Raw genomic sequence first — 20,781 nt, 5'->3', positions numbered from 1 at the left:
GGTGAAAATTACTACAGATGAAGAGACTTCTGTATGAAGAGAGAGTGAAAAAGTTAGCACCATTTAACTCAGACAAGTGACAAGTAATGGTGAACATGCTAGAGATACACAACACAGCAACTGTTTATGGCAGATAAATCCAATACTACTAATTGTTTTGATAAGCCGGCAGAAGAGATTGTGTAGGGGATTGGAAAGGTGACTTATTTACAATCAATACAAGGAAACACATTTCACATAAGATCTTGTTTTCTTGTGGAACACTGCCACAAACTAACACTGAAGCCTACACTTTAACAGGATTTGGAAGAAGATTAGCCCCTTATGTAGATAATAAAAGCATCAATATTCACGTTAGATAAGAAACAATACACATCTGGACATAAACCCTCATGATTTAGGGCACACAAAAACTACAAACTGGCACTGCCTATGAAAATCTTTCCTTTGGTGCTCACACAATACCATATCTTAGCAGAAACTTTCTATTGAAAAATTTGAAAATTAATGACATGAGGTAAGGCAGAATAGTACTTGTAGGTGTGAGTTAGTATCACAAGTCCTGTGTTCTTAGACTGGAGTTTTATTCTTACACTTATTCCTCCAGAGCATTTCAGTATAAAGATTCAAAGATTCTCCTTGCCACACTTCTGCCCAATACATTTAACAAATAGTTGCCACATCTGTTTCAATGACATGGCGCTCATGTAACTTGGGAGGAAAATGTGGAGAGGAAGCTACTTTGGGAGTCAGGACGTAAAGAAACTTATGTAAAAGATGTGAAAAACTACTTTATAGTGCTTTTTTACTCCTTATTCTTCTGTTTTTTCCATGGGACAACACTTTCATAATGACAGCACAGATCAGATTTGTGTTCAAGTAGAATCCACCTATGGGGAGTTTATTTTTATCCTAGAGAAAAAAAAGGAAAAAAAAAAGGAATAAAGCAAATGGGGTCATTAAAATAAGAAAGCAGCTGTTTTAAACAAAGGACTAAAGAAATCTACAGTCCAGTACACAGAAAAAACAAGGCTGCCTGTTACAACAGCGCTGCAAGCCCATTTGGCACAGATTTGCTTAGGGTGAAAACACAAGTATAAATATAAAACAAAGAGAATTCTTCATTTGCCCACTCATGTAGCTTTTGCTCTTTCTGCTCTTCTCAGTCTTTGCTGTCCTCTCTACCCATACCTTTGCAGGTGTAAAGTATACATATTTTTTCTCCCTGTGGATTCTGGTGAATGATCAGGGATGCCTGGTGTGACTGTCAACAGTGTGATCACGCTGTGCTCTGAAGACACAGCAGCCAGTGCTGTTTGTTCAGGCAGTGCCCCGATGAATGGGGCTGGCAGAGACATCATTTCCCAATGCCCTTTTTTTGTTTGTTTGGGGTTTTTTCCCCCCACACAGAACAAACAACAACAACAAATCCATGGCCACAGAGCTTTAAAAGGAAAAAAACCCGCAGGGTCCTTTAAACATTTCAATTAGAGTGCATGGAAATTCTTCAATTTCCTAGAACACAGCTATAAACAGAGAAATATAAAGATGATGATATGACACCTGTATTAATATTAAATATGAAAGCTATGCAAGTGTCATGCCATGATAAATCTCATTAAATAACGTAAAACTAAATGTTAATTACAGTTGTTATCTGCAAAATTGCTCACACGTAATCACCATAAACTGTCTCATGAGTGGTGTGGTTGGTGACTAATGACCACAAACAAGGAATAAGTATATACCTTCAAACCTCCCCAGCTGCATAGCTATTGCAAAAAGCTCTCATTCCTTGTTAGGTTTCTATACTACAATAAAAGGCAGTCAGTGTGAGTTTATAAAAGTTTTATGTGTGGTTATGATAAAAGAAACAAACTAATGCATATGGTGTTATCTTTCCCAGCCTCAGTTTTATGACTCTCAAAACTGTGATATGCAAACTGCACAATGCTCTTCCTTTTTACATACTGCACAAATATAAATCAAAATCTGCATTATCATTAACAAAAGTTATTATTTTAGGTAGTAAAAATAATGGTTAAAAGGACAGGAAGGACCAAGCTCTGCTGCTCCTTAATTTTTGGTTCACTTGCAATTGGCAGGCATGCAGTACCAAAAAGGTACACAGACCTCTTCCCTATCAAGTAATTTGCTATCAATGAGCCAAAGAAAACTATCCTAACTGATCATGTTCAGCTGAATAGTATGACTTGGGGGTATGTTATTTCCTGCTGCTGAGCTGCCTAACGATCAGTCTGTCCTAAGGAGGTGATTAAGGATCACCATGGTTGAACCCAATACACCTCAAGATTAAGCCAGGGATACCACTAATGCATCCAAAGCCGCTGAAAGATGAGAATCACACTTACTCATCTAGCTCTTCCTCTTCAGCTTTAGCGGTATCTGCATAGAGGTATTTGCTCATATCCACTGGTCTGACGTTTTTCCTTTTTGCAGGTTGCGGAGGAGAATCTCGTACAGTTACAAACGTTTCAGGGTCAGGATCTGGCTCATCAAATGGGTTCAAGTACTCTGGGGCATCCTCATCCTTGAATGGATTGAAATTGTCAGCATAGAAACTTTCTTCTGGCTTTGAAGATGAAGCAGTTTCAGTATCCAGTTCTACCAAATTAAAAATAAATAAATAAATAAATAAATAGATTTAACAGAAAAAATGTGAAAACATTTTATCAGACCTTTATATTTTGAACACTTATGAAAAGACTTGCTTCATGATTCTCAATACATAGATTCCTAGCCTTAGATGAATTTTCATGCTTATTTACCATGTAACCTTGTTTATTCAAAAACAGGTCTTTCAAAAGGTCATTTCATCTAGAGCATATTGAATAGGTTTCATTTTCTCACTTACTAAAGCTCTTTCAGCCTAATTAGTTATTCATTTTCTTATTTGTCATATAAATGGTATTTCAACAGATTTTAAAACATTTTCCCAAGCTATTAGCCAATTTGTATCCTAACAAAGTGTTCTTAATTATTTATTTGAGCTTTTAATAAAGAAAAATGATAACCTGTATTTTATAATAAAATTACTTTAACTAGATATTAAAAACGGTGATAGCAAGTAGGGTTCTTTTAATTTCTTAAAATGACTGAACTAAAAAACCCAGTTATTAGGTATGATCAGTAATTATATTTCAAAACACACATATTTTCACTGCTAACTGCTCCTGGTAACAATACATAGCCTCACAGTAAAAAATGAATTTAAATTAACCCTAAAGAGACAGATAATCAAATTACTCATCTATTATTTGGGCTGTACAACAAAAAGTTATTAGCAACCTGGAGCTGCATGCAGTTCTTTAGAGTAAGAGACACTACAGAAAGAACATTACACAAATGTAAATGACTGCTGGATATTGAATAATACAAATCCCCCTATAGCAATGCAACATTTCTTACAAAGACAGTTAGTAATGTTAATCTTGCTCTTCCTGATGTTCAGGAAGAAAACTCAGAAACTCAGTTCAATATTGGATTTGATGTACTTTCAAAATCTATGCAAATAGGAACTTCAGTGTAATGTCATTAAAACCTAAGTTTCAATAACCACTCCCCACATTACTCTTAATGAAAAGTCTTTCTTTTTCAGATGTATGGCTACTAAATTAAACAAAGTGTACCTTTTAGCTTTAAAGGAAAAACTCTGAAAGTTATTTGCAAGGCACTAAAAAATAGGAAGACGGAGTTCCAAGTGTGTTTGCCACTAAACAAATATTTGGGAAGACAAAATCAATAGTCACCCAACTAACAAAGGGAAGGGGCAGTGAAAGAAACAGCACTGTCATTACTTGGGTTTGGGTGTATGATGTACTGAAGTTGCTAATCCTGGTGAATTGCTAGAAGATGTAAGTGTTCTCTACTCCGCCAGTAAACTTCTAGTTCACCTTGTCCCCAGCCATCAGCACAGCCCAAGGTAATAGAAAGCCCTTCCCCAGGTAGTGTGACTGACTAATCTACAGTTTGAAGAAGAGCCACTCCTAGCTGGACAGGAATATGGTCCCCAGATGCTGGTAGCAGCTTCACCTATCTACGCACTGGAGTAGTCACCAGTCTCTAGACCAAGCAAAGGCTTGGAGTAGGAAAGGCTTTAGTCCTTCTCAGAAATATTAAGACCTACCAGGGACTGGAGAGATTTCATTCTAGGAAGAACCTCACATTTATAGTGCTGCTTTTCTTGATTCTTCCCATTTGAACTGCAAAGACTATGTTAGCATATTGTCTTCTATGCTATTTCTAAGGGTCGGTTTCTGAAGTGATGGATCATTTCTCTATGGTCAGAAAGTAGAAACCAAATAGGTTTGGCTGGAATAACAGAAAAAAGAAAAAAGGAAAAAAAAAAAAACAAAACAAAAAACAAACAACCAAAAAATGTGGATACTCAGGAGATAAATCACTCATCTGAGATTGAGGGTGAGTTCAGCTGGGTGAAACAAAATAAAATTGTACTTTGCCAGACAATACTGCAGATTTTAACTGGTAGACACACAACTATGCACAGGACCTGTGCCTGTGGAATTTCCCTATGGTGATTATTTAGAAAGTTATATTAAAAATTTCCTTTAATTCCAAGTGAGGTTTGCAGTTTCTTATTCCTTCAGCAACCTGGTCCAACTTAGCATTAAAGAAGCAACACACACACAACACATCTCTCTCTTACGTATCTCATAAGTTCTTACATGTAACTTCAAATTCAGAATACAGCTATCACTGTTTCAAGTAAAAAACTGGAGTCAAAAAAGGAAATTGAGAAAATATATGAATCACACACTACACTGAAATGGGATGAGACAAAGTTAAAGTGAGATCATAAGAAGTTGTTATTATTATGCTTAATGGTCAGTCTTTATACAGTCAAAATGTGTTATAAAAATAACTCATTAATCAAAATCCTTATAGCTAACAGTAAAAACCCCAAATAATCAGGGTTGCAATAATAGTGTTAGCTAAACCTAAAAAAGACATTCTGTTACTGTTTAAACCTCACCTGAATATCATAAAGCAACATTTCAGCTGTGTCTTAGGAGATGGACATACAGACAAACTACTGCAGGATAAACCATGGTGTGTATTTGCAGTATGTCAGCTGTAGTGTATGTGTTTACTCCTACCCCAGAGTAAATTCAACATGCCTATCCCTTAATAAAAGGGAATAAACTACTGGGCACTTATCCTGGGAGAAAGGGTAGTTACTGCACAGTAAGTGATACATACTAAGCTCACACCCTAGTTTATGTATGGTGATTTGTTCACAAGCCTGCATCCTTACAAGATGTCTCAGAGAAAGCCACAATAAACTAATATTGAAGGTCTACAGTTTAACTGACAAGGGAAAAGAAATCAGTCAAGGCAGAAATTCTTAAAAACACAAATATGATCAAATCCTTCGGCAGTGTTATAGGTGAAATACATCAGAGCAGAGCCCAACATTTTAAATGTAATTTTTAAATTTATTTTACACTAAAACAAGGAAAGAGGTCCTACATTGCCTAACTTCTATCACTTTAGCATCCAGTGCAGGTGGTCATGACAAGCAGAAGTTTCACCCTGCTTGCCCTGGGATGTCTGAGTGTGGGTATCTACATGTGAGCTAATTGTCTTAACTCCTTTACAGTCAAAGATTACAGGTATATGTTAAAAAATCAGGTGAGCCAAATCCCACCCTTTACTGTGTAGATATGCATGACTTGAAGCTCATGGCAGTCAGGATACTAGGCAAGTATTACCCACACATTTAGTGATTTGATGAACTAGGCCAAGCAGAAATGGTTTTAAGATTTGTCCTCAAAAGACAGTTACATATAAAAAGCACAGAAGTAACCTAAATAAAATGCACACAAATGACTGATGTATGTCTTGTTCAAATTGTGCATCAAGGTTTTAACCAAAACTTTTGCTACTTTAAACTTTGTTCAGTGCACGACTATGAATACCTGCTTCTGCAACTGCATATGAAAAGATGGATCACTGCACCTGCACATGAATCTGTTGATAAATAGACATTATCACATCCAAGCAAAACTTGCTGACAGTTCACAAGCAGTATTCAAATAAATATTACTAGAAAGAATGTCAGTAATATTTCCTGAAGTTAAGAACATTTAGGGAAACAATCTCTTAAAACTATGCTGTAAGCTTTTATTTTTAATTTGCTTTTAAGTATGGAAAATGATGAGTTAAATGCTTGTTTAAATCTGATAAGTTTTAAGGGGCAATGCAAATGGTTTTTGCAATTCTTTCTATTTCAACACGATGGATCAAGTGCTGTAACCCTAACTAGGACAAAATTCTTTCTCTTGTTCATTGGCTCAACAGTATCTACAGGTTTGGCCTTACAGGCGCAACATTGCAGATCAGCGCTCAGAGACCTCTGGCTTATTATTAATTGAAAGATTTCACAAAATCCTACTCACAGGCTAAAATTAAAAGAGCTTCTAAAAATATCATTTTCAAGACGCTTTTATAGGCAGAATTTTGCAGGGGCTCAACTAAAAGCCACCTGACTGCTCATTGTCTCCCTTCGTGTCATCACTATTTTTTTGTCCCCTCTGCTTCCTTCTGTTTCCCCACAGGAGGGAGGGTCCTCACCTGAACCCAACCAGGCTATCTCCCATGGTACCTCTGAAACCCTTTAGGACTAGGTTTATGTCAAGTGCTGGTCATCATTTTGTGAGCCTCTCTATAATAAATTAAATTGCTAGGATGGTGACTCAACACTGCTCTTACAGCCACAGCCACTGTTACCTTCTCTGTAACAAAGACACTCATATTTTCTCAAGGACCTAATGATGTTGGGAAGTGCATTTTGCGGGGCTAAACATGTAACAGCTTAAAAGGGGCTTATTTCCCTCTTCAAGCTGATTTTACACTAAGGAGTCAACAGAGATTCCCTGCTTCCCCTTAATCATTAATCACAGCTGAAAACACAGGACTCCAGTCTCTCCTTGAACAATTTTTTTTTAATTGCCTTTCTCTACACCAATATAAGAAAGAAAAAAAAAGACGACATTTGCAGTTTGGCACTCCAAGGGTCAAACCCACAATAACTTTGCATCGTTAAGTAATAGAGCCACAGGGTTAGGAGTGACAAGAGGAGAGGTACAATTATTACTACAGCAGAAGCACCAACTGCTCTTGTGCCAGATTCTGGAAACATTACTTGCCCTAACTCCACTGAGAAACACTGCTACTGATAGTAATCACTCTGGCACTACCTATCTGCACAATCAGCCTTCTAGTTCCCAGAGGATCTCCAAAAATCACCCTGCCCTTCAACGTGCTTGCCTTTTGTAATACAAACATATTGTGACACATCCCTTAAAACCAAACAAAACCCTCACCAAAACATTACACATACCACTTTCCCCTTGGCAGAGGATGAAAGAACAAGCCACATGTGAAAGATATTTAGTTATGCCATTTACTGCACTACTGGCAGGCACAGTCACGATGGTGATGTGAGCAGCGTAACAAACAGCACAGAATAAAAATGTAACTTCCCAGTACTCTAGAAAGCGTAATGACTGGCATCCCTATAAACTACTGATGCTTTTCTATTACTTCTTTTAATACTCAGCAGCAACACATTAAGCAATATAAGGAGAAATAATAATTTTCCTCTGTATTGCTTCTTGTACTGCTCTCCATAGGACTATCCTAGAAGGATTCTGGGGTTTGGTACTGCATTGTAGCACTGTTTTCATTTGCAGTGTAATACATTCTGCAGGGAGCTCATAAGACTACACATAAGGTAAAGAAACACATTGGCAAAGTAAATGCTGTTTTAAATGAAAGGAGGAGGCAGTACCAGCAAATAGCTACCCTCATGTCTCAGGTGTGTTGCAGGAAACTTGTATTGGTCATACACCACTTCAAAATTTGCACTCCCCGCCTAATTAAAAAAAATTATCTGCAGCATTGAAAGCATGTTGTTGTTTTCTATTTGCATTTGTTGTATATGTTGACTTCCTCAAGTAAAATATTTTGCACAAAAAATGATTTTAGAGTTCTGTTGTAATGTGACTAAAAGACAATCCAAAAGGCAGCCTTCATATGATCATCTACATATTGTCTAGTATAAAGCTGTAGAGATACACTGTTCAAAGAGATTATTTTTGATTTTCCAGATTTGTAATGTCAAGCTAACTTACTAGATACAGAGGGAATAAGCCTCAATTTGAGATGTCAACCAAGAAATATGGCTGAAGATTTTTTTTGGAGTTGTTCATATGCACATTCACTCCATTGTGTGTATAAGATCATTTACACTAAGGATTTTTTAAACCACAGCAGCATCCAGAGACAGCTTGCTGATGACCCTCTGCCACGTACCACACCCACAGTGTGCATATGGATGTTGGGAGCACTCACGCCTTTGGTTTCTCTTCATCCTGCATTCCCAGGGTTAAGTGATTATGGGATTAGAAAGATAGAGGGAAAGTAGCTGGTTTGTGAGCAGGCACAAGAAATATCTGTCTAGGAAACAAGTATCTACTGGCAAGTAATCCTCCTTTCTCTTTGAGCGACTGTCAATACATACACATTCATACTCTGTGTGGCTCTACACACCCTCTCACTAAGCACACAGGTTACATGTTTGATAGGAATATCCCTGGAATAACTCTGCCAAATGGCACATCATGCCTCCTAGCCATCTGCTGGTAAAGTACTGGGGAAAAGGACCTCCAGATGGCTGCTCTGCACATCTAGGGGAAATTAAGTAACAAATTCTACAGGAAGACTCTGAAATTTCGCGAAGTCTACATTCAAAATTTTGCCTTATCCTGGTCAAAAGATAAAGCAGACTAACATGTAGTGAACAGAAAAATACTTCATCCCTGCACGCAAGGAAGGTTAATCTCTTGATTTAAGCAGATCACAAGACAAGTGAAACGGGTAATGTGACTCTTTAAGCCTGCAGGAGAAAGTCTGCCTTAAACTCCTGAAGCTCTGTCATGCTCCTAAGCTCCTGGGGTGGCCACCAAAAAGGTCACATTCACTTAAGGATGCAAAAGCAAACAAGTGGGAATAGTCTCAAAGAGCTTCCTAAAAAAGAGATGGCAGCAATGAAAGTTTCACTGAGGTCTCAGAGTAGAGGGAATGTCCTAAACCATGAGGCCAAATGGGAAACAAACAGGGCAGCCTTCTGCAGTAGAGCAACAAGGTAAGCACAGCCATGATATTGTGTAGGTTCAAAATGTAGTCCAACAGAAAGGGAAATCTCAAGAAATGGTGAGGTTCAGGTGCACCCCATGTAGAGATACTGATCCAATTAGCCATAGACATATCTAGCAGATTCCTGCAGTTGCTGAAGACCAGAACTGTCTTCTCTAATTTGTCTCAGCACCTTTTCCCCCCCCCCTCAACTTTCTGTGAAGGAAAAGGACTGGAGGAAAGACACATGTCAAGAAGGCCAAGCAAGGGAAGATAAACACAACCAGTGCTCATTATAGGGAGAAGACAGCTCTGGAGTGAAAGAGCCAGCAAGTCTCAGAGGTGTCTGAGGCGACTAGAATAATCGCTGAGGAGCCACTAATCATAAAGTAAAGGCTTTAAAAATGCCACACCAAATGTCCTACTCTTGGTCTGACAGCATGAAACGCCTCAGATCTTCCACTTGGTTCAGTGCTCCAGGAAGTCATACTACTGTCACATGAACCTGACAGAAGCTCCATCCCTCCCAAATAAAAAACACCTTATGACACAGGAGGAAGAATCCAGTGACACCCTGTTTATCAAAATCACTGTCATGTTGTTGTACGTTGATGGCTGCATGATGGCGACAATGTGTGGGAGGAATATTTGCTGTGCACACACCCAACAACTCAGCGTTGCTGCCCACAGCTGTGTCAATGGGACTTCTTTGGGGACCCAACAGTCTGAGCCCTGAGACTGCCCAAGTACACAGAACAGACCCAGAGGAGCAGAGAAGTGTCTGTGGCTGGGACTGAAGATGGCAGTAAAGGCTAGATGCCACCAACAGGACCAGAATCAACTGAAAAAAACATGCCCCACAGATACTGCAAGTCTTTTGGGAACATAAGCAGGCTGGAGCCTCGGATCCAGGCTGCTCACAGGAGACTTGACAAGAAGTGTCAAGCTACTTCAGCACTAAGAAACACCACCAGTTTATAACACCCTGTCCCTGAGATGAGAAGGCACCAATTCTTAGTCCCTATATTTTGTGGTCAGAAGATCTGCTGCTTTCTGCCAGTGCAGGTTCTCTCTGGAAAGGAAAGAAAAGCTGTGTTTGGCAAACAGTAGTTTACATAGGATGGGACTCGTACAGCTCTCTCCAGGAAGAAGGGAGCTCTTCTTTCTAGAGCAGAGAAGGAAGGAAGGAATATAGGCTGTCTCTTAGAGCAAGTTGTGTATGGACAACTAGATGGACAAGAATAGGTGTTTTACATCCCCGGCTATTCTGCCTCCTTCCCTGACCCTAAGGGAATTCACAGCCAAGAAACAAACAGGAAACGAAGCCAAAGATCTGGACACCAGAACCTAATCAATGTATCTTGGTATCTAGAAAGCTGAAACAACTTGCTTCTGCAGCTCTAGAAACACCTGACAACTTTATAAAGGGGAGAAGGGGCCTGGGATAGTGACTTTATGGCTTCAGTGGCCAAATACAAAAGATAGTCCAATGTCCCTGTTTGAGAAATACAAACTGTGGACCACACCACAGCCAAAGCATAACAGGACTTAGATCACCAACCACTCTGGCCTCTGTGGATTCAGAGGGCAGAAAAGTCACATTGTGAGTAAACATTCCGCTTGTTCAGAGAAAGAGAGTAACCACAGGTGGAAACTGCAGCTCAGAAATGCATCCTCATTAGACCTGGCATTAGAAGTCCCATGGCAGTACTCTGGGCTGCTCCTGCTCAGTGGGGTTCTCCACTGCCATTACAGAGTGGGTCCTGGGGTTTGGTCAAAGGTGGCAAATGCTCCTTGGTATTTTCTGTGGGAAGAAAAGTCTTGGAGCTTTGAACAGGAAAGGCTAAGTACTGCTTCAAACTCGGGAATTAACTATGGATTGGCATTTCAAGCAGCTGCAACCTAAGTCATACACCCTTTTATTTTTAATGACAGCAGATGGAAGTCTGCATATCTGGACATGGAGCTGAGGACTGCAGAGATGCCTGCTGTCTTGGTGCTCCTTTCTGGCCTTATGGCTGAAGTCTTGTCAGATTAAAAATTTACATGGGTTGTACTTCTCACTCAAACAGAACAAGAATGGGCACGTTGGTCTGGAAAGGGGATTAATGCCTACCACGTGGTGTGAGGCACAATGCCAGAAGGCTTAACTGAGGAAGCCATAAAAGCAAAAAAAGAGGAATGAAAGAGATACAATTAAATTATAATAATGAAGATTACTGCTAACCAAGAATAGCTGTGATTCAGATGAAGTTCTGATATAAACCAGCATCCATGTGGAACAGAGGCACTTGCCAGTATGTGTTGGTCATTTATACCATGAGGTGAGTACTAGCAACATACCAGATAGGTATAAAAGTCTCTGGTTCAACTCTTACCTGGTAGCCCCCAGAGGCAACTGCACATAAGGATGTGACTCAAAGGATAAATTCATTTTCCAGTGGCAAATGGATCACCGCTATTGCTACCTAAGGACTCTATGTAATAATTGTATTTAATTGAAATAACATTTTTCATTTGTAGCCCTACCAAAAAAATAATCATGTTTCATTAAGCACTTGCAATTAGAGATTAATTATGCAAAACAAATCTATTACCTTCTACATCAGGGTCTCCAAATGGATTTAATTTTGCTGTGTCAGGATCACCAAAAGGGTTCGTACTAGAGTTGGCCAGGTCTTGCTCCTCTTCATCCAGAAAATTAAGCTTATTGATAAGCTCTACAAACAAGTTGGAATATTGTTTTAATATAGATACAAACTGTTCGTCTAACATATTTCCAACTCAAAAAACCCCAGTACCAACAGTCTCTCGGAACACTGCACCAGGGTATGGCACAAACTGTACAACTAAGCAAATACACTTCAGTAAGTACACCAACAAAGGAGAAAAAAGTGAAATGAATGAAACGTCTATTCACTGATCAGAACATTATGTAACAGAAACGACTACTAAGAAAGCCTTCTATTATCTTAATCAAATAAATGTTGCAGAACATCTAACAAGCTAAATACAGCAATTTCTTTTTGATTGTTCACATACATGTTAACTCTCAGCAGAGAATTTTAATTTTTGGATGCAACATGCACGTAAAATCAGAGAGGGGACATTTTGTCATGTTAGAGAGGTCTAGTATTACTGCCTGCCCAAATAATGTTTTAGGCTTGTGGTCTGGTGGTTTTGGGTGGGATTTTTTTGCCCTTTTTTTTTTTTTTTTCTTTCTTTGTCATTATCAGATGACAACAGAGCTGAAGAGGAGATAGGCTCTTTCTATATCATGTTGTTTCCTGTTGGATGCACTACAAATTACTGAGAGTCATGCCGGGTGGAAGCACAGAGATAAAACTGACAGCTAAATAGAAGCAGGAGTCAAAAGGTAACGGCTCACAGTAAATACAGACAATCAGAAACAGAAAGAAAGGAGGAAAGCTCATAGACCTTCAGAGGAACTGGCTGATTTAGCTGAAGGCATATTTGCTCGCTTTATGCAGTCATCTTGATCTTCATCTAAGCTGCTCAGAGCATTCAACTGGTTTACAATTTCTGTAAATAGAAGCCAGTCAAGACAAACGTAAGGCAAGGGCATTTAATGAAACAGAAGTGGAACGAACACTGTTACTAGAGAGTGAGGGAGAGAGAGGGTAAAAGAGAAGACACTTAGAGTTAATTAAAAGAATGCATTTAGAATGAGTCCTTGCAATGATATACCTACAGCAGAGCACCTGCGTAGGCACTTCAGTGATAATTTAACAAGAAATCCAGTTAACAGACATAAACAAAACCTTGCTGGATTCCTGGTGTCAGCAACAGTAATTAGTTTTATGAGGATGAGTATGCACATCAGTTCAAAACTTAAATGTACCAGGTATAAAGACTTTTCCTGCTTGTGAAGAAAACCTGAATTTTAAGCCATTGTCGATCAACAGAAAACAGCCTCAAAACAATCCACCTCCCTCCCAAACCCTTAAGGCTACAGAAAACTAATACATACACATGCATTGTTTATATTTTATTCATTTAACATTTACAATCAGTCACCATTAAATTCTGACCTATGACAAGTTGAAGTTATCTAATAGTTCTAAAAGATATGATCAGTATTGTGCTATCAGAATGCACACTGAACACACGTATTGGTTGAATTTGCCATTGTAATGCTATGCAAGTAACACCTTACTGTTTGGTAAAATCCTATTTCACCTTCTATCCATAGTGGAGAGCTGTGAATTGCCATGAACTAATAATTTTTAAAATGTATTAATGTTTAATTCTAGCCAAGACATTGATGCCCCCATAATTCTGGAAGGAAAGAAAGAAACAAAAACAAACTAGGTCTTAGTGGCTTCTGGCCCAAGGGGAAAAATTTCTCTCTGATTCCCCCCTAAAGCAGTTCCATCCACAGCATCTGACAAATGCAGTTTCTGTAAGCCTGGGGCATCTCTGAAAGACCTCAAGCATGGGTTTCTGTGGAGAGGGGACAGCCTTCTTCATCCTTCCAGCTGATAGGCAGGAGAAACCTGCGCAGGAGAGATGATCCCACTTGTGGAATATCACTGCCTCTCTGACAGGTTTTTTCATCTGCCATCTTTTCCCAAGGAAATAAATGGATGATGTCTTCTGGTGTCATCAGTGAAGTTAAAGCTACGTAGATGCCTTTACTGGACACTTCTCAAGCCAATCACTCTTGGATTTCCTTTAAACTTCCATTTCTGGTGTACACAAAGAACTTACTTCTTTGTAACGCTTTTAGTTCACTGCTGTTTTGAACTTGAGTTTTTCTCATATGGCTTTTGTTTGGGAAAGCAAACATTTGTCACTGACTCTCACACAGTAAACTTTGTTCTATGAACTAGTTACAAGGAGCAAAATATCAGACTGAGGTGAAAACTGAGTAGTATTGTGACTGTCCCAACTCATGTTGGTGCCCACAGCCACCCAGAGCTTCCTTGCAGGGAGGACTCATGCTTTTTCACAGGGCAACACCTTCACCAGTTGACACACTGACACAACTTTATTTCATGCCTTCACAAGCAGCATAAAGAACCTGAAGCCAAAAGCAGAGTCCAGAACCTGAAAATATTTCAATTATACAGTTAAAAACGTCTTTTCCAAATTTAAACTACTTTGCAAAGATATGCCAATCTGCAAATTACCAAGTGAAATGATCTATTCTGCCAATATCTATTGGACATAATGATAATGACAAAGCCACAGCAGATTTCCTCTTAACTGCACCTCCTAACTGTTCTTGACCTTAAAACAAAGATTTACATAGATGGCATCACATTTATATCTATCTACACAAGACTTAATTTCAGCATCCTGACTTCCTTATTTTTAGCTCCAACAAACAAGACTATTGTCCTAAAAAAACCCACCAAAACTGCCCCAAAACTCTTAACTTTCTCAGTATAAAACCATATATACACCTCAGAGATCTGAACAATATAATACTATCTTCTGGGAATTTTTAAGACTCAAGATACACAATGGAAGATACCTTGCTGTACTCAAATAAAACAGAGTTGACCTTAAAAAACACCAGTACAAACGAATTACTAGTTTAAAACAGGCTGAGATGCTGACATGATTTACAATTTATTATGCCAGCATGTGAAAAAAAAAAACAAACCCAAAACAATTACAATTCAGTTTTTATTGTCAGAAAATAACAAATTAAGTTCAGAGCTTTAAAAAGAGGGAATTCTTTGATGTGGTCTGAATCACCTCATCCCATCTGCCAACCTAAACACTCGTATGCACTACAATGTTTCTCATTACAATATTAAATGGTTTATGTCATATTTTGGAGTGTGGAAATGGTAGGTTGGAGATTTATGTCCCATATTATCTTTTATAAATCTCATTATCTACATACATTAGCTTGTTCTACAAGTATGTCATATAAATCACTCGGCTTTTTTTTTTATTCTTCTCTCTCGCTCTTTTTTTAGGCAGCTTGGTGCTACTGACAAAAAAGACTAAATACATCAGAAATTTACACAAGAGGTATGGTTTTGCAAATGGCAAGAAAGGTTTACATATTGCTCTCCAGAAGCCTGCTCTTGAAATACACTGGGATTCAGACTCATGCAATAGGTAGCACATAGGCACATTGCTGAGTCCATGTGGCACCCCAGGACAGTCACCATACCCCTCTGCAGATGGAGCAGGAAGCAACTATTAACTTCAGCATGAGGCTCTAAGTATCAATTAAAACATTAAGAGAAGCAATGTATTTATTAGTTTGTGAGTTATGAGCCACATTTCTTCACGTATGTTGGGATGCCTTGTCTTTAACTGAAGACTAACAACAGGATAATTCTGGGAGGTTTAAATTCATCTATATTTATAGTGTAGAAACAACATAGTTGAGTGTATTTCATGGCTACAAACATTTTCAACTTCACATAAACCAGAACAGTTAGGTGGAGATACAGCTTTTACACATGAAAAATTTAAACAAGAAATATTGGGAAGGAAAGGAAAAAGTCTGAGATGGAGGGAGATTTTTTTAAATTAAAGTAGTGCTTTGAATGGAAAAACATATTTCAGTCTGATCTGAAGGTCAGTTGTATGTCAACAGGTCCCATGTTGGCACACAAAATTCCACAGTGCTTTTGAGGTAGGTCAGTATTGCGCCACTTATTTCATAGCTGAAATATCTGTTTAGAGGCACAGATACCCAAAGTTAGGCAACATATCAAGGAAGAGAAGCACCATTTCCTAACTTACCTGCACCATCTACAGCTTCATTCAGCAGGTCTCCCTTTTCTCCTAGCAGTGGATATATTTAATATGTTCATCTATAAAACTGTAACTTTGGGTCAAATAAATACAAAAATTAACTCTTGTACACTGCAAAAAGGACCAGTGTCTGTGATAAGGATTTGCAGCACCTCTTGCAGCTGTGGCTTGAGAATGACAACATTTTGGTGATCGAGTCATCCAACATTTCTGTGAGAAGACCTTGAGTCAAAAGCAGGATAATAATCCCTTCTGCTTTACTACTTGCACTTTACTTTTTCAAAGCTTGCTTACAAACATTAACTATGTAATACTCCCATCGTTCCCGTGAAGAAGTTATAGCCAATACCCCCATTTTACAGTTGGGAAAACCAGCACACCGAGGCAAAGTGATTTGCCGCAGGGCACTCTGAGTCAGTGAAGGCATTTCAGCTCGCTCAGCTGCCAACACCCTAACATGGCAACAGATGAGAAAATGTTGGGAGCAGCAAGCTTTCAAAAGGGTTATGTAACTTCCTCAATTAACTTTATGGGAGTCTGCGAACACAATTATTTTTGAAAGAAATTTTTAGAAATAGTACTTCACTAATTCAGTTTCATTCCATTTCCTTCTTTCTATATTTCTTCCTATTTTTCTACAATAATTCCTACCTCTTTCTCCCTTGGTTCCTCAGCACTTCTCCTTGTGTTTGATTAGTTTTTCCCATTCATTATATTTATTACAGGAGTCACTCCAACTGCCAATGAAATCAATCTTGAACACATGTTGAAATAGACCTTTACATTTTATTTATTAATGTTTACTTACTACCCTATGTTTTATGTTCTCCCTTGTGCTTGGGAAACTACGTGCACCCATTCTCCTTCAACATCTCTCTCATCCCTCTCCTTGTCTAACGTGGGAAAAGTTAGCCAGCCTAATGAAGCAACTCAGCGGTTGTAGCCAACACCGGAAGAAAAAGTCCAAGGCCAACCTTTCCTTCCCTCAGGTTCCCTTAATGATGCATCTACAAAAACCCAACACAACCCTCCCACCTTGTATCATTAGAAAACAGTATCAGGACAGGCTGAACAATGAGCAGATATAGTGTAGTTCAGAAGTATTTATCATGTCTGCCTTTCAAGTACGTACTGTAATGTTTGCTTAGAACAGATAATTTTGGCCTTTACAACAACAGATGGAAAAGCTGAAATGTCTCTAAAACAACTCAAGCTAGGACCTTGCGTTGCACATCAGACAGCTCACCCTTCCCCATCTATATCCAGGGATGTTCACTACATAGCCAAAGGCTAGTGGACAGGCTAATTTACATCAGCTTTTTGCTTGCTCAGGAATTGTTTGTTGGCTTATTTAGATGCTGAATGTTGCAAAATCAATAAAGTTGAGGAGCAAGATCTGCTGCTTTTCACCTACTGTCCTTCTGCACATGGGTTTTCTGTAGCAGTCCTCAGTGGAGTATCTAGGCATATCTTAATAAAACACTTCTGTACAATACTTTATATAGACTTTAAGTAGCCTCTCCTTATGTGCCTTCTCTCCTCTGTGATTACTGGATGGCCTGATAAACATGTCCGGTTTTGTTTGGTGTTCTGACCCACTCTTGAATTATTCTGGTTACACTGGGAAAGGAGAAGACGACCTTGCAGTATGATTTCAGTGTGACCAGACTGGTATATCGCTGCTCCCTGATCAAGAATATATTATCTCTGCCCCTCAAATTTTTCATTCTGGACTTTCCAATCTGCTCTGTGCCAGACACATACAGCGTAAGTAGAGATCTGGTCAGGGTACAAAATGTTTAATTGAATATGTAAAGCATGGAGAAAATATTTGCATCCTTTCACAATACTAAATATAACTAAGTAATAACTGCTTCAGGTTGAACCTTTCGATTGCAACAAAAGCTCAAAAAGAAGCAATGGAAGGAATGTTTTGTAACACTGAACCGACGTTCCTCTGGATTTTCAAGAACAGATTTGACAATTCACTTCTGCTTCGGGTGCTCTTTCCCACCTTAAAGAAAGATCCCTTTATTTCAACAGACATTTTTAAAGAGCACTGACAGGCATGAAGGCTGGCACCAGAAGTTAATTTGTCTTTTCCCAATTCTTTTGCGCTAAAAGTTCCTACAGAACTCATCTGGTGCAGTACTACATAATTATCTCTACCTCCAATTTAACATCATCACATCCTGATCTGACTTGTATCGATTAGTTCAGCTATCCTGGACACACTAAGCATTTTCATCAGCAAGCAATTTAAATGTGGTTATACTATCTCACTTCAAACAACCTTACTATCAAACTACGTTAAAGTCCTTTAACAGTCTCCTGATTTCATTTCCATAAGACACCCCCAACCAAAAGGCAGAAGTACGCTGCCTGGAATTACCATGTTATTGAGCAGAACCTCAGCACCTACCCACAGCACAACTCATTTCGGAGTTATTCTCACAAACCATCTTCATAATTTCACTTCAGCTCATCCTCTTTCCGTCTTGCTCACTGACCCTTTCCTTCCGTTGTTTTAGTCCTCTGTTCACACTGTTTCTTTGCTTCCCTAAAATGCTACCTAGTGTATTCTCTCCTAAAAACAGGAGACACACACACAAATCAATGCTCTTAAATTCACAAATATTAAAACTTTGAAGAGGGATCCATCCATAACTCAATAATCAAACTATCCTAAATTTTGTTTTGGTTTGGAGTGTTAAAAATTAAATGGAAATAGAGCATAAGGATAAAATCCATGGAACACACCTGGCAATAAGCAAAGGGAACTATCTTTTACCATCCCTGTGGCAAAACCAACCTGTAATTTTTGCAGCCTTTTCCTCTTGATTCACTCTGTTTTCTTCATCTTCTTCATTATCTTCCTCAAAATCATCTAGATTTCCAATATCAGCTTGTTTCATACTCATCAAACTAGCCAGGCTTTGCATGTCTTCATCCCTAAGTAACAAATTTCAAACCAGGCATTAAAATCAAGTCTGTTAATACCACATCTGATACTACCACATTATTAAAAATCCTTTAAATATTTTAATGCTTTCTTTTCTTCAGGGAGGTCTCTGATCTCACATCTGATCTTGAATATAGTGAAAGAACAAAATGAATACACTCATGTATGTTAATTTCTGAAGGAAAAGTTCTCTATTAACTAAATTCTAAAGGGTAAAAACAGTCCTGCGGTACATTAAGAGTCAATTTAATGACTGCTTCTCAAAATTTTAAACCAGTCCAGAAATGCTAGTAAACACTTATGTAGTCTCCTTTGGTTGAAGTGAAAATGCTTGGTCAGACCTACAGTCCATATGCTGCACATGACACCTATCACTACATTAATCCAGAACTCCTGACACTGTTACAGAAATTAAAAACCCTTTTCTAAATATCTGAATTCATTAACAAGATAAAAAACATTACATATCAGTGGCCAATTTCAATTCTTATTTGACTATACCTCATATATATATATGTATCTTTCACATAACTATACCTTTCATATCAAATATATGTTTGATTAAAAGATGATAGCAGGCAAAGATTCAGAGAAATGGAAGTGCTGTTTGCTTCATAAAAAAGCGAAGATTTTTAAATACATGATGTCATTCTTGAAGCAACAGCAATCTTATCTCTTCTCTTTGAAAACCATTTTAATAGGTTTATTGGGATTAATCACATGTGTTTTAGCTCCATACAATAAAGCAGACTGGGGATTGCCTGGCTAGAGCACCTCTGCTGAAAACAGTCTGGGGATCTCAGTGGACAGGAAGCTCAAGGAGAGCCATTATCATGTCTAGGCATCTAAAGAAGGCAAACAGCATCCTGAGACACATTAAAACAGGACCACAAGTAGTAGACCAAGGAAAGTCTTGGCCACCATTTACTTGGAGTTCATTGGACAGCATCTAAGGTACTTTGTCCAGTGTTGGGTCCCACAGTACAGGAAAAGGTGTTGATAAACTGGAGCAAGGTCTGCAGAGGACCATTGAGATGGTTGGGGGTGGGAGCATTTGCCCTGTGAAGAGAGGCTGAGGGAAATGGACTTGTTGAGCCTGAAGAAGAGATGGCTTCGGGAGAGCCTAGCAGCAGACTGCCAGCACCTATGAGGACATTGCTGAGAACAGTGGTGCAAGGCAGGAGAATGACAGACAGTGAACATAGACTGAAACCAGAGAGGTTCTGATCTGACGCGAGAGAAAAAACAGTCATCAACAAGAGGTGGGATGGGCTGCCCAGAGAGGCCTCCATTCTTGGGGGTTTTCAAGCCCTCATGGGATAAAGCCCAAAGCAAACTGGTCCAATTACACACCTGATTGCTTTAAGCAGGAGGCTGGATTAGCTACCTCTACAGGTCCCTTCCAACCTGAATTATTCCATCTTCTTTGTATTTGAACAGGATAAAACCAGATGCACAGATTTTGTGCCTAACAATACCAAAAACAACTATAGAAATTATTGTAAAGGTACCACTTATAGGAATAAAAGAATGACATACTAATCAGGCCTCAAATCTGCATAGAAATACACAGGTGCTTAAAACATGGGATTAAACTCAGTGACTTAATATGTTGTTAAAATCAAAGTTGTTTGGGGCAATCATTTGCTATTCTGTGCATTCCAAGTAATCAGCATTACAGAACCAGCAGTTACATAGGACAACTAAGTACTTCTATAACATAAAAAAGTATTAATAAATATACAATAAGTAACTATCAAGAAGTCAGAAAGACCTTTCTGTTCATGTAAAATTCTCAAGGTTTCATCTTCTTGTTTTGATAACCAGTAGGTTAAATCAACTCTTTAAGCACAAGGGAGAAAATGTGGCACCCTATAGCAGCATTGATAGGC

At 38.6% G+C, this 20,781-nt stretch overlaps 1 protein-coding gene across 10 annotated transcripts in view; it reads right to left on the bottom strand.

Annotated features, from left to right (window-relative positions):
• EHBP1 (EH domain binding protein 1) overlaps positions 1-20,781 on the bottom strand; it is a 382,104-nt gene that overhangs the window by 119,431 nt on the left and 241,892 nt on the right. For 9 of the 10 annotated variants that reach the window (XM_075749655.1, XM_075749654.1, XM_075749656.1 and 6 more), the window contains 3 exons: positions 18,740-18,879; positions 11,778-11,900; positions 2,373-2,625 (listed from right to left, as the gene is read on the bottom strand). In XM_075749655.1, the coding sequence (XP_075605770.1) occupies positions 2,373-2,625; positions 11,778-11,900; positions 18,740-18,879 (516 nt within the window). Of the gene's footprint in view, positions 1-2,372; positions 2,626-11,777; positions 11,901-12,618; positions 12,724-18,739; positions 18,880-20,781 lie in introns of all 10 variants that reach the window. The other variant, XM_075749663.1, reaches the window with a different exon arrangement.

The sequence above is a fragment of the Balearica regulorum genome, chromosome 3, assembly GCF_011004875.1.
Source record: "Balearica regulorum gibbericeps isolate bBalReg1 chromosome 3, bBalReg1.pri, whole genome shotgun sequence".
Lineage (NCBI taxonomy): Eukaryota > Metazoa > Chordata > Aves > Gruiformes > Gruidae > Balearica > Balearica regulorum.
This window is presented reverse-complemented; position numbering and strand designations above follow the sequence as displayed.